A 13549-nucleotide genomic window follows, 5' to 3' on the forward strand; every position below is an offset into this window, starting at 1 on the left:
GACTTCGATCCCTCTTTATGCTATTTGGTCGTTGCTATCCCATATTCAATTTGGTGTCTATGATCGTTGGAGTAGTTTTTTTCTATTTAAGGCAATTTAATTGGGAAATGCTTTTATATTTCAGTAAGTTTATTAAAAATACAGGTTTTATCTAGAACCAGTTACAATTTCCGTTAATTTGGATTATAAGTCTTTTCCTTTCTACACATAGCAATCAAAATCACCATTTCTTATTATAGACCGCCATAATGGGGCTAAAAGATAAGCACCCTAAACTACCCGAAAAATTGCGCGGTTATTGGAGACTAGATTTGAGGGGTCTACAATGAAAGAATCGTTAGCACCCTAAAAGATAAGCACCCTAAACTACCCGAAAAATTGCGCGGTTATTGGAGACTAGATTTGAGGGGTCTACAATGAAAGAATCGTTAGCAACCACCTACTTGTTTTTCTGTCTAAACAAATGCACGTAACAGTTCAATTCCAAACCAAAGAGTGAAAGATATGTGCATATAAATATAACTTCTACAGATTTGCATGCATTTGCGTTGAATAGATGCATTAGTGTCCATCAATTCATGAGCCGGATTTCTTGGAGTGTGAAGTTGATCTTGAAGCCCGTTGGCCTGATGAGGATGCATTTCTGTCCCGTTGTTCTCTGTTCCCACTTCTCCTGCTTTCGACATTCGATTGACCTTGAGAAAGAACGCCCACATTCTGAATACTAGAGAGCATATGCGAGTAAATTAGTCTAGATTTTAATTCGTCTTACTTATTGTTATTTAATGCATGTCAAAGCAAACAGCAATATTGTATAATTGCAAAATGTAATGATATCGAATCAGCAAATCAAAATCTATGAAATGGAAAATTATGGAAAGATAAACTTATCGGAGAAAAAAATTTAGGCGGGGAACGTTGATTTTTTAAAATTGAATGTTCATCAAAGGCAGCTTGAAGTGTTTTATTTTAACTTTTTATATAGTTGCAGCCACAATTCGGTCCAAACCTGGAGCAGAGCCCTGTGCGTTGGAGTGATGTCCTGTTCCTGATTGCTTTTGGGCTTGCGACCCTTGACCCCCTCCCCCTCCTGAACCTCGTTTGTGTTCACCACCTAAAGATGGGTCAGGAAAAAGTGCAATCGGCCTGGTGTTTTTAAGAAACATAATATCTCCGCGCAATAGCGAGAATGATTAAAAGGCAGAACTGAAAACAATACGCATAATTTTCTGGCAAAAGGATTCGTTGGGCTAATATAGAAGTGGCCCAAGTTCTACCATTCAGTTCAAATCCTCTAGTTTGATGCTAACGATTTTGGAACAAATGCAAGTTTTCTAGTTTTTTTAACAAATATTTGAGCGAGTGGTCTTGCCTTGGCTAATATATAGTGAAGTTAAATTTGCTGAATTCTGAATTAACCTTTGTGTCCGCCTCTCTCGTGATGATGACCTGTCGATGCACCCTTGGTAGCCTTTTGGTGCTGTTTCTCACTCTCCTTAGCCTGCTCAATCACTTCCTCGTATTTGGCCGGGTTAATGTCCATCAACGCTTTCATAACCTGTACATAGAAGTAAGATTAACGGAGGTCAGAAAGATATCAGAAAATTTTACGGATTTTCGGACTTGCGAACGTCTCGGACTTGCGAACTGCATTAAATCAGTATTTAATCATTGCAAATTTCAGTCTGTATTTACTCGAACTCATCTCATGATCATGTCAGAAAATGCTCCGATCAGAATATTTTTTAAACCTGATTTTATCCGGATTTCCTTATAATCATAAAAAGGGGAGTCCTTTTTTTTTACTATTATCACCCAGGTCGAGATGCTCGTTAATGATGCGGGAATTAAAAACGCATTGGGGGCTTTAAATGCGTTTTTTATTACACAAACGAGGTAGTAATGTTTCGCGAAGCAAAACATTATCTGAGCAGTGATCTAGTATTAGCATTTATTATTAAAAAGTATTAGTATTAAAAGTACTAGTAAAAGTACTAGTATTAGTTTTTATAATTATTGTTTATTAGTAAAAACGGACTCTGCCTAAAATTTTGGGATATATGCAAAACTTGAAAAAGTTGCAGAAAAAATACTACATGTCACTGCACTTTAAAGTTACCAATTTTTACGATCGTGTAGATGCATATGGTCAACGAGGAGTTGTTTTCTTTATTGCTGATTCTAACTACTGAATCGGTGAATAGCTTTTTCGATAATTTTACCATTCATTTTTTCCATTATTGTTTTAATGTTTTAATTACCATCGTTGTACGATTAAGTTTCACTTTCCTGACACTCTCCTAGTTAATGCTGATTTAAGAAAAATGAAAAAGCATATAAATTGATTCTAACACGATTTCCAGTCAAAAATCCAGTCAAAATCAAAAACTATTATCGAGTTTGAACCTAGATTCTTCTGTAAAATTTTTTTATAAATTTGAAATATTAAATAGTTGAAGCTGCCTCGCGTGAGCTTCCTTTTGATTTTGGTTATCAAGCTCGTAAGATGATCATTTGAAATTTTTAGTGATAACTTAATTAACTCATTGACAAGTCCCCAAATTGACTGAACCAACCTGTTGTATTAACTTGGCTATTTGTGGGTTCCAGTGGTTTTTTGAGGCATAGTGCAGCGGCACAGCTACAATGGCCATCAGCTCAGCATTATTCTGCTCGAAGAAGTGGATGAAGACCTCATTGTTCCACAAAACAAGCGCCTTCTCCGCAACCTGGAAGTTGGTACTGCAACAACACTTGGCCATTTGTTTGAATAGTGGCTTCATAACCTTCTTGAAAATCTCCTGTCGTTGCTGCTCGTTTTCGAAGTCACGTAATCCAAGTTTTTCAATGAGTTCTTCCATTTCGCTTAACATTGAGACTTCTTTTTGACTGTTGATTTTGGGCCAGATATGCAGGAGGCCATTCACAATATCAGGTGTCAGTTCTGGGTCCTGATCGAATTCGGCAACTGTGTTTTTTTCTTTTTGTGTGTTTTCATTCTGATGATATCTTTTTGTATTTGATAGTCTTTCTGTTCCCACATTTTTTTCGAAAAAATTAAAAAATCGGGGAACTTAAAGCTAGCCCCACTTATTTAAACAATTTATGTTTTTTGTAAGTGCTACCCCGAGCAACAGAGCAAGGAAAGTGATACAAACGTAGAGCGCTTTTAAATTCAAGATTTAAAAACCTGACTTTGCTGAATTTTGCTTTTCTTAAAGATTATCTTTTTGCTCAATAGATCTTAGGTCGAATTACGAATCAGCAAAAATTGCCTAGTTTAAATGTGGGACAAACTTCTAAAATCCTTAGTTGCTAATCTTTTTGCGATATTAAATAGGTTTCTGTATTTTTCGTCAGTTCTCATATTCTTATGTTTATTTAGTTTATGATCATACATTTTTCTGATAGTTTAATTGATGTCGCAGCAATATTTTGAGCGAAATAGTCATTCTCCTGTCGGTTAATTAAAAAGTTCAACAAGGAGGCTCGGTAATATTCGCTTGCACATAATTTTCCGACTCTACTCATTCACTTTTTTGACTTAATTGTCTAACAAATGAAGAAGAGATCCAAAAAACTTTGAAAAATCACTTATGGTTCGAAAATAATTGCTGTATTCATTTAAAAAATCTTTCCAAAGTCAAACCACTAAATGAATTAAATAACGCCTCATGAGAGTACCGATGATTCGTGCCATCAGGAAGACTATGAAACAAGAAAAACGAGATTAAAAAACACGAAAATCAAATAAGAACAACGATTAATTACGACCAAAACTAAATGTCTATCTGTTTTAAAAATACTTAATAACATTTGAAGTAGCATCAAATAAAACCTAAAACTTACACTTGATCAGAAAATATGGGAACTGTCTTTATTCAGAAAAATTAGCTGGTAGACTGGAAACTAAAAGGGCAACGTTAAAAAATACGTTTATACTTCTTGAAGACAACTACTTTCAAAGTCATGAAAACCATGAGCTATCGATTATGCATTAAATGGCTTCACCTGCACCTCCATTGCTACAAAAAGGCAATGAGACATGTGGCCAATCATAATGAGTTCTGAAACTAAAAACGAACTGCAAATACAAGCATCGAAAAGCTGATTAGATTTTGTGAGAAAACGGTGCCGAAGCCGTTTATATCGTAATTCATTCAACAAAAAGCATTAAATATATTCGATCGCATTTTTTTCAACGGCATCGGTGTGTTCTTTGACTTGTTAGTAATGTGATAATGTGACAAGACAGTAATTGGAGAACCTTGAAATTCAGAGAATGTTGTAAATTTGATCTGTAAATCTGGTCTGAAAATAACAGAAAGGGCAAAGTTAAAAAATACTTTTGTACCCATTGAAGACAATTAACTTCAATTTCACCAAAACCATTAGCTATCAACCTACATTGCTAAATAGCTTCAATTGTTTATCCATATCAAGCCATTGAGATATGTCATTATTCAGAATGTCCTAAGCCCGCAAAAAAACAAATACAGGTAAAAATCAAAAAATCATTTTAATTTTTTGAGAAAATGTTGTCGAAGCCGATAATATCCTAGTCTGTTCACTAAAAACATCAATTATTTCCAGTTGCATTTTATTCCAACGCCATTATTTGATATGTTGCTCGCTATTAATGTGGTAATGTGACAAGATGGTAAAAAGGAAACTCAAGAACTGCAGTATCAAAGCCAAAACTGCGATTCTTTTTACTTTTTAATTAGTTTGAGAGATGATGCGAACTCTTTCTCTGTTTCTTTGTCTGTACTTCGCTGCAAGGTGACAAAATTAAGATAAAAAGTGGCAAAGCTAAAAAAATCGTTAATATTCGAAAACATTTTTGAAAAAGTCTGCAACTAATTTTTCAACAAAAAAGAACTAATTTGATCAACTTGTAGCTGCCTATGAAACCAGTTAGACCTCTCATTAGCAAGATTAAGTCAAAAGACTACAAAATAACAACGAATACAGGCACAAAACAAAACTTCAACAGCAATTTTACTCAAACAGTATGAAAGCCAAAAAAATTTTAGTTTTTGGTGAAATTATAATCTATGTTTGTTGGCAATCAATTCCACGTAATAAATAGTTGAAATTTAATTTGAAATCTTTCTGATCTTTCATTAACAATATATTTTTTTAAAACATATAAAGCGCGCGAGTACAATCCAAATATTTTTCGGATTTTGAACGATTAAACGGAAATTGCCTATTGTTGCGTATCCATGAAGATATAATGGCTCAAAATGTTAGCGAATTATCTAATTTGACAATAATTTTCAATAATCAAAATCAATTTATCAAGTTTTGATAATTATTGAGTTTTATCTTCAAAAAGCCACCTGAAAGCATTAAATACTTTTACTAATTGCTCCTTAGATAGCAAAATAGACGTTTGCCTATTTGAACAAAAAGAAGAACAAATTCTGGCAAAACTCCCGAATTTATTTAAAATTTACAAAAATATTTTGTCGGAGCCATAAAAACCGTGAGCTTTGCTTAGAAACACTATGTTTAGTCAATAGGCCTCATTAGAACATACATCGGATCTCATTAATTTAGTCTTAAATGGGAAACATGCTTGTCTGTAATTTGGGTTAAATAGGGCAGAATTATTTTTAAAAGGACCGAGCCAAACACAATCCCAATCATTTCATTTTCATCGCAAAAATTGTTGAGAGCAAAACTGGACTTGCTGTTGCTGTGTGACCTTTAACGAAGCGTAATTGTTCCAAATAGTTGCGTGACAGATTTGTTAGCAGATGAAAATCTTAGTCTATCAAAAATATATGCATTTTTATGTATGCCATAATATAAGTATGCTGTAGCTTTCTGTCCCAAGCAGAGAATGCAGCGGGCCGTCTTGATCGAATGTTAGGATAGCAGAAAACAGTTTTGAAGTTAAAGTAAGAGATTGTTGCTTCAAATTGGGTAATTGAGATCAATTTTTTGTCAAGATCAAACGCGTTTTTGTTATTTTTTCTACCACAGGTGATTCAATTTTTATAATAGTTGAAGCAGTGGGAAATCAGTTAGTTATAACATAAATGAAATCAATTAGCTAAATGATCGATCAATAAAATCTCTTAACTATCCACTGCACTGTATACAAATGCTTCAATGTTTCAAATGTAAAATTAATAATAATGGTCCTGAAATCACCACAAAAGGTGGTTCTCCAATCTGTTGTCACATTTTTTATAAAGAAGTGTTTGCACATTAACTGACCAAGGCATAATTGATATTGTTTTTCGAAAATTAAGGTTGGATTTACAAGTGTCATTTTAAGCAGAATATAGGCTGGTATTTAAAGTGAAGGGGTATAAAGTGGTATTTATATAATGTTTACAGTGAAGAGTTGCCTTCTCGATATATTGTTCAATGCATGTGGTGAGGTTCTCCAGGTACAAGTGGAGATAATAGCTGCGATGCAAAGGAATCAGAACTCGTTTCAAGAAGTCCACATGTTCCTATCTCCTTTTTTCCAGTTTCCTCACTACCTCAATTTACCTTTCTTGATCATTCATTCATATGTCTTTCTCTTAGCAATTGAAGAAGATACCAATCTATATCGTTAGTTTACGGTAATGAGGACTTTGCGCTTCTTAAAGCGGGTGATAGCTATGTCAAAAATGGACAGAATGTAGAATTGGTTACATGACAATTTACCCAAATCCATTTTACCCAATGCCATTTTACCCTACGCCATTTTACCCAACCTGCCATTTTACCCAATGCCATTTTACCCAATGCCAGTTTACCCAATACCAACTTACCCAATGCTCTTTGATCTTTTCGTTCAATTATCCGATTACAAATTAGCAGTCGCTATTAGAGGGATGATTTAAAACATTTGTGGACAATATAATCCCATGTTCGGTTGTGATAGTTTCATATCAAGTTCCACGGGCCATTTATTTCATAGTCAGCTAAATAGTCGTTCTGTTAATTTAGCAATGGGGTAAATTGGGTAAGTTGGCATTGGGTAAATTGGCATTGGGTAAAATGGCAGGTTGGGTAAAATGGCATTGGGTATAATGGCATTGGTTAAAATGGAATTGGGTAAATTGTCCTGACACCGTAGAATTATATTTTTGGGCAAAAAATGGTTTATAGGATGCCATAAGCAACATCGAAATATTTGATCAAAATTTTTTGGTCGAAGGAAACTGGAGTGATTCCTGTTTCAATGGGAGAGCAAATCCATTGATGATGCTGCTTAATATTTCTAACAACTCCGAGATTCCTCTGTACACGAGAGACTCAAACGTGAATGCCAAAAAGGTGTGAGCAATAGCTTTTCTGATGAATGCTCTGTGTCCCAGAAATCGACCATAAATTCGATGTAGAATAGTTTTTATGATCTCCCTCTCTCTTGCATCTGTGGAGTTGAGGACACGCAATAGTTCCTGAAGCAGTTGGCAGCAATCGCTGAAACTCTCTTTATAACGGAGTGCAAAATAGGTTTTCGCTGTCATGTTACCAGCCCCTTTTTTCTTCAGAGAAAATATTAAAGAAAACGGCATAAAGTATCTCGAATTTATAACTGCTTCTAATAATAACAAGTGGAATCGGTTATTTGCGTTTGCACATGCATATTGTTCCAAACCTTGAGATGATAACAATGCATATAACTTGATAAATTAAAGCCTACCCTCGCCTTCGATCTCAATGAGCAAAAATCTTAAGATTCGCTAAATTTCCTGGTGTTTATGTCCTCCGAAGCAACGTTTAAAGGCTTATATATATGCGCGAGACCAGTCCCAAGCTCAAGAAAGTTTTAAATGACTATTTCGACACAAAAAAAGACCAGATTGATTTTAATTTTCCGACTTGAAAATTTTTAAAAAATTGCAAATATCAATGCTAAATTGTCTAATTATCTGAAACTTAAAACCAACTTTCTTACCGAAGTGTATAGAGCAACTAATTTTCAGGCTAAGAGAAACCTCGTATGACATGTAGGCAATTTTCATTGGCTAAGGAGATGAAAAATAAATTAAAAATTAGCACAAAATTTCTTGAAATTCGCGTCCCTAAACGCATCTTTGGGTTGCTAAAATCTACCCACCAAGCCATGCCATTGCTTTATGATTGTTATTTGAACCCTTAATGTCTGAGAACTAGACAACTGGCAAAATTTTCCGATAAGGATCTTGAAAAAGTATAGAAAAAGTTTCCTATTATGGCATCATCGCCAATCCCTATTAATTAAATTGGCATCACCGATACATATATTTCAAAAAGTCAAAAAGAATGTTCCTATTTCCACAAACCGTCTATGAACTTTTGACCAACGTCTCTTTAGGACCCATTTAGCTTTAACCTTGAGAAAACGACGAAAATAAATGAAAATCTCCTAATTTTTGCCCTAGAAAATTTCAAGAAGTGACATTTTCACCTCGACTTCAGTTCTCCTCGCCAACTCACTAAGAATTTGAAAGACTGGTAACTCCAGATTTGGGAATCTAATGCAAATTAATGTACTCTAGGGCATGCCTGGTTGTCCCGTTTTGTAAGCTTAATGTAGAAAAAGTGTGTAAACGCATCTTACAGAGAGACAGAGTAGGATACAGTCCAAATTGTTTGGGTCGTAAAAACCTAGAAAAGACTAATTATAACTCCCAACAGCGCTTGTTATTGTTCCTATTAGTTAGGAACGGTGAACGGATTGAAAAAAATGAGATAAATAAGTAAAGACGCGTGAAAAGAGCAAATTTTTTGAAAACTAATTTAGTCTCAATTTCTCACAAAACAATTGCTGCAAATTTTTATTGAGCCTTTCCTCAATTTCTGCAATTCAATTAGTCATCGCTTTTTAGAAGCTGTTTTCTTCAATTAATATTTTACTATGGAAGTAGATTTTTAAAATATAATTAAGTTTTTGGCGCAATTAATATTAAATAGTTGAAGTTTGGCCAAAACTATTTTGTAAACTTTGATGGTACCCTCACTTTATCGACCTTAAGCGCTCGCAATAATTGGTATGTTTCTAGTTCAACTCTTTGATTGATTATTATGTTCGGGACAAAACGAATCCCTTTCTACAAACTTTTTTTGCACCTTTGTGTATTTCAATATCGTTTTTCTTTTTCATTTGGTTAATAAAAAGTTACGGAACCCAGCTCTTTTTGTGGTGTCTTCACATTACCATAGTCAATATATCATTTTTTAAAAAACATCTATCAAATAAAGGTATGTAAAATGAAAGATTTCGAAAACTTTATGCTCCAATTTTTCATCCAAAAACGAAACATGTGAACACATTTTTGCAGTAATAATTTCAGTTTTTCCAGAGTTTTTCGATCAGACGACTTTTTGTTTCTCAGCTAAAGATAGTGGTCGGACTTTGTTTCAATGTTTTAAAGGAGCAATGAACCAATTTCGTGATATTGGTTCGGCCATGTTTGATCTCAAATGAGACAATTCCAAAGAATTTGTCTTTAAATGGAACTTTTTTAAAAATCATTTTGAAATCACATTTTACTGCTGCCCTTGTAACCATGGAATAAACATCATAATAATCAACTTTCTTTGCCCTAAGGATTATTTACAAGGTTTGTTGTAAGGCGGTCTATTGTACATGAACTAAAATTGCCCTAAATTACTCTCTCCTACTCTTAAGGTGTGTTTTGTTATTAACACAAACCTGAATGACGGACTGGTCAATGTACCTCTTGGCCAATTTTGGTTCAAACTCGGGGTGTTCAATCAGCTTCAGCAACATGTCGTAGACTAAACTCAAGTGGGGCCATGACTCCTCCAGGATGGGCTCATCCTCATCCATGAAGTCCAGTTCACTGTCCTGTCCAGGGTTCATGTCTCGAAAGATGTTCACCTTAAGTTTTGCAAATACTGGAGTTTTCAGAAACGTTCCCAAATTTTGGAATGGAAGACAATGCGAAGTCTTTAATTGCCAGAAACTGCTACTAGCTATTATATTAGGAACTTCATATCAGCTTGGTGTCTTGAAACTAAACTAGAATAATTGGACGAAAGTCCTCTGAGACTGAACTTTCTTAAAGTGATGCTGCTGGGATATCTGTTATACAAATTAAATAGGAGTATTAATTTTCTACAAGGTTTTTTAAACCGGAAAGACTATTTACTCAGGTGGCGTTTTGACTTGAGACGTGGGGCGTTTTGATTGAAAGTAAGAAAAACTGCTGCGCTGAACAAGTTTTTGCTTTGCGAGAAAAATTTGTTCATGCTTTGCAATCTTTCACATTCTTTTTTTTGAAGAAGTGGATGCAGTTGGCTATTTCTGGCTGGTTTTTGTTTTCATTCCTTTTTTTGTCTTTTTCAGTTAAATTTTTGTAAAACTTTGAGAGTCGGACAAATTATTTTTACGTAAGAAATTTAATGGAATAGTTGTTTCGGGAACATTAAAGCTTTTAAGGAAGAAATCAACTTTATAAAATTTTTACTGTATTTTTCTTACTTAAAGCAGACTTTCATTGTTCCGACCCACATGTGGGGGGAGGAACTATATACTCAAATGGGTTTTTCTTTTCAGACAATTTTGGCCGATCGATATATTCATCGTAGAGAGTTGAGACTGGTATCATAAGAAAGCTCGTCCAGCGTAGAATATGGAATTAAAAAGATTTTTTTGATTATCGTATTTTACGTGGAGTTATCGAGGTGTAAGTTTATGAGAAAAGTAGAGTGAATTCCGTTGTTTTTATTCACATTTTCCGTAATTTTTGTCCAAATTTTCGTTAATTTTGCTAAAAATTGTTAAAATTTTTAAAAACAAGGTTATTGGTTTTACGGTTAAGGATAGAGAAGGCTCGCCAACTCGTTTTAATCCAGCTTTTTAGTTAAGATTTCTGCTAAAGTTTTCGAATCTGATACCTTTTTTAACTCAAAAAAGCTCCAAATAAGCTTTTGTTTCCTACTTCGTTTAAATTTGCAGAAAGTGAACTAACATCTGCTACAATCTATGAAAACTCCTACAAATATAGCTGTACATTCCCTTCCTGTAGGAGTTTTTTGGAATTAAATTTTTGCCGGTTTTTTGAAAAATAAACCTAAAAATTATACAAAGTGCATGATTTGTTTGTTTTTTGAAATATTTCATTTAATAAGCGATCTATTTTGCAACAATGTGGACTAATTACTTGTTTTTGTAAGAAGCTGAGAAAAATCAGGACTTGGGGTCAACTCACCATGGGTTCTTACAATCAATAATTATTCGGATTATATTAGGGCGCGGTCTTTTCAAAAATTTTTTCGCAGTTTTTTTTTCATGTTGATTACTGACATGAATTATTTGAAAGCAAGGCCCAATCAAACAATATCAATCTTTTTTACAATAGAATAAGGCCATGTGAAAATACAGTTGGTCTTCAGAGAAAAGCTCATAGTTTTTATGGCTTTGAAAATGTATTTTCCTAAATTTTAATTGATTTCTTTTTATTTTGGTTTTTTTTGTAAAGATTTTTGCAGCCTCATGACTATTTTTTATTAATTAAAGGTTCAAATGGCTTCCTAAAGAGCTGCAGGTGAGCCTATACAATGCCTTCAGTTTCTATCTATTGCCTCGTATGGCTTCAAATGTATTTGTTTTAAGAGAATGTTAGTGAAGTTTTGAAATTTGTCTAATTTTAATCCTATTTCTGTCCACAGGTAGCTTCGTCTCAATTTATTTAGGGCAAGACGTAATCCAAGCAAAGAAAAAAATACACTTTACATTGGTTTTATCTTCAATTAATTTTTTTTGTCTGACAACGAAACTTGATGAAAGTTTTGTGAATCTTTGCATGTTTTCCTGTATTTGAGGTAGTTATTTATTACTTTTTCAACTAATCATATTAATTATAGCTCCACTTGGCATTGAAAAAAGCGCAAAAAACATTTTTAATGACTTCAGTGAATAGCTGATAATTTTAACGACTATGAAGCCGTTCTCTCAAAATTTCCAGGGTTTGTCTTTCCCTGTAATTGTGATTCTTTTTGTTTTCATACGGCATATCCCTGTCAATCAAAAGCTCTAATTGCTTCTATAGACGATTAAATTAATCTATTTACTGATTTGGGATTAGAGCTAAAAGTTTTAATGTCTTTCATTTATTTTTTTAAGAACATAATTTTGTATTTCCCAATTTTTGCATATTTTCCTGTATCTGGGGTTGTTATTTGTTCACTTTTCAACTTATCACACTAAAGATAGTTCGAACTGGCATTGAAGAAATGAGCAAAACAACCTGTTAAGAGACTTCAGTTAATAGCCTACAACTTTAACGGCTGCGCGTCCTTGCTCAAATATTTACTATTTTTTTTTGTTTCTGCCTCTAAATGTCGTTCCTTTTGTTGTCGTTCGGTATTTTTATGACAATCAAAGGCTTTGAAAGCTTCAGCTTCCACAATTTAACGGAATCTGTTTCCTGATTTCAAATTATAGCTATTGGTTTTAAAGACTTTCAATTATTTCCTTTGAAGAAAACATTTTTGTTATTCCTTTTTTTTATTATCTTTGTCTTCAACAAATAACTAAGTCTAATTATTTACAGAAGCCATCAATTCTCTCTTGTTCTAAAAATAGCTCTGCTGTTGGTTATGTTGCGGCAGATGTCTATAGAGCTTAGAAATGTGTTTTCGTAAGAGTTTTAAGTTTTCGATACTTATCAGTATTTGTGGTTCATTTGTTGTCTTTTTCACTAAGACGCTTTACCTAGAAGACCCAGTAAAAATCAAAAGGAACTAAAGAAAATCGTTTAAACGTTTTCGTCAGGTCAAATTTTTTATTAGTTTTATAATGTATTATAGATATAATGGCTTCAACACTGTGGCTTCAATAAATCGCTTTTGAAACTTCTAGTTTATCCGTATTTGCTTTTTTTGTCGTCTCATGATTTGGCTTCAATAATGACAAGCACAACTGCATTCCTGAGCAGTTGCAAATTGATCTCTTTTTTAAAATTCACAGCTTGTGGTTTGTTGGAGCCTTTGAAAATATTTCTTTTAAAAAAATCAGATATTTTTGAGCTTTGTCATTTTATATTTCTTTCAATTTTGTAGCTTGGTCTTTGTAACGATAGGTCGCATCCTCTTTCCAGTAAACCAAGATGCAATCTATTTCATAGTTTTATCTTAAACCAATGGTTTCTTGGGTTTGGTACTACCCATTTTTTTTAAAAAATGTGTGATTTTTGTATATTCGCTCATTCTAAGTTTTCTGTTTCCTTTCCACATTATCACACTACTGAGTTGGCCCAATTGGCGCGGTTAGTTTTGCATTTGTCCAACATATTACAGATAACGACAAGTCTCAAATGCTTCATAAATTAGCCTTCCTAATGAGGCGAGGTGACACGAAGTGGTTTCGTTTCAATCAATTTGAAATTGGTTGTTTTCAAAAAAGAGAATTGTATTTTTGAGCTTAGTGCTTTTTGCCTGTGACTGAGTCGCATTATTGAGAGGTCTTACATCTTATCCATTATACATCTAATGAAGTACAGGTTGATTTGTTTGGATCGCGTTTTATCGGATTCTTCATATTGTTATTTTCTGTTTTTTAAATATATTCATCGAATTTTGATCG

The 13549-nt window shown here is 33.8% G+C and overlaps 2 protein-coding genes across 5 annotated transcripts in view; one reads left to right on the forward strand and one right to left on the reverse strand.

Annotated features, from left to right (window-relative positions):
• Positions 1–464: 464 nt before the first annotated feature.
• The window catches only part of LOC142348788 (serine/threonine-protein phosphatase 2A 56 kDa regulatory subunit epsilon isoform-like), a 31481-nt gene continuing 18396 nt past the window's right edge, over positions 465–13549 (reverse strand). For all 4 annotated transcript variants that reach the window (XM_075400305.1, XM_075400290.1, XM_075400298.1 and 1 more), the window contains exons 4-10: positions 9653–9841; positions 7182–7412; positions 6366–6470; positions 2577–2951; positions 1420–1558; positions 1010–1114; positions 465–695 (exon numbers count right to left, since the gene is read on the reverse strand). In XM_075400305.1, coding sequence (XP_075256420.1) covers positions 577–695; positions 1010–1114; positions 1420–1558; positions 2577–2951; positions 6366–6470; positions 7182–7412; positions 9653–9841 — 1263 coding nt within the window. In that variant the 3' untranslated portion in view covers positions 465–576. The remainder of the gene's footprint in view (positions 696–1009; positions 1115–1419; positions 1559–2576; positions 2952–6365; positions 6471–7181; positions 7413–9652; positions 9842–13549) is intronic.
• The window catches only part of LOC142340350 (uncharacterized), a 139896-nt gene continuing 127003 nt past the window's right edge, over positions 657–13549 (forward strand). Inside the window, exon 1 of the mRNA XM_075390953.1 lies at positions 657–741. The gene's annotated coding sequence lies outside the window, so the exon portion shown is untranslated. The remainder of the gene's footprint in view (positions 742–13549) is intronic.

This window comes from Convolutriloba macropyga, chromosome 1 (assembly GCF_964194025.1).
Source record: "Convolutriloba macropyga chromosome 1, txConMacr16.3, whole genome shotgun sequence".
NCBI lineage: Eukaryota > Metazoa > Xenacoelomorpha > Acoela > Convolutidae > Convolutriloba > Convolutriloba macropyga.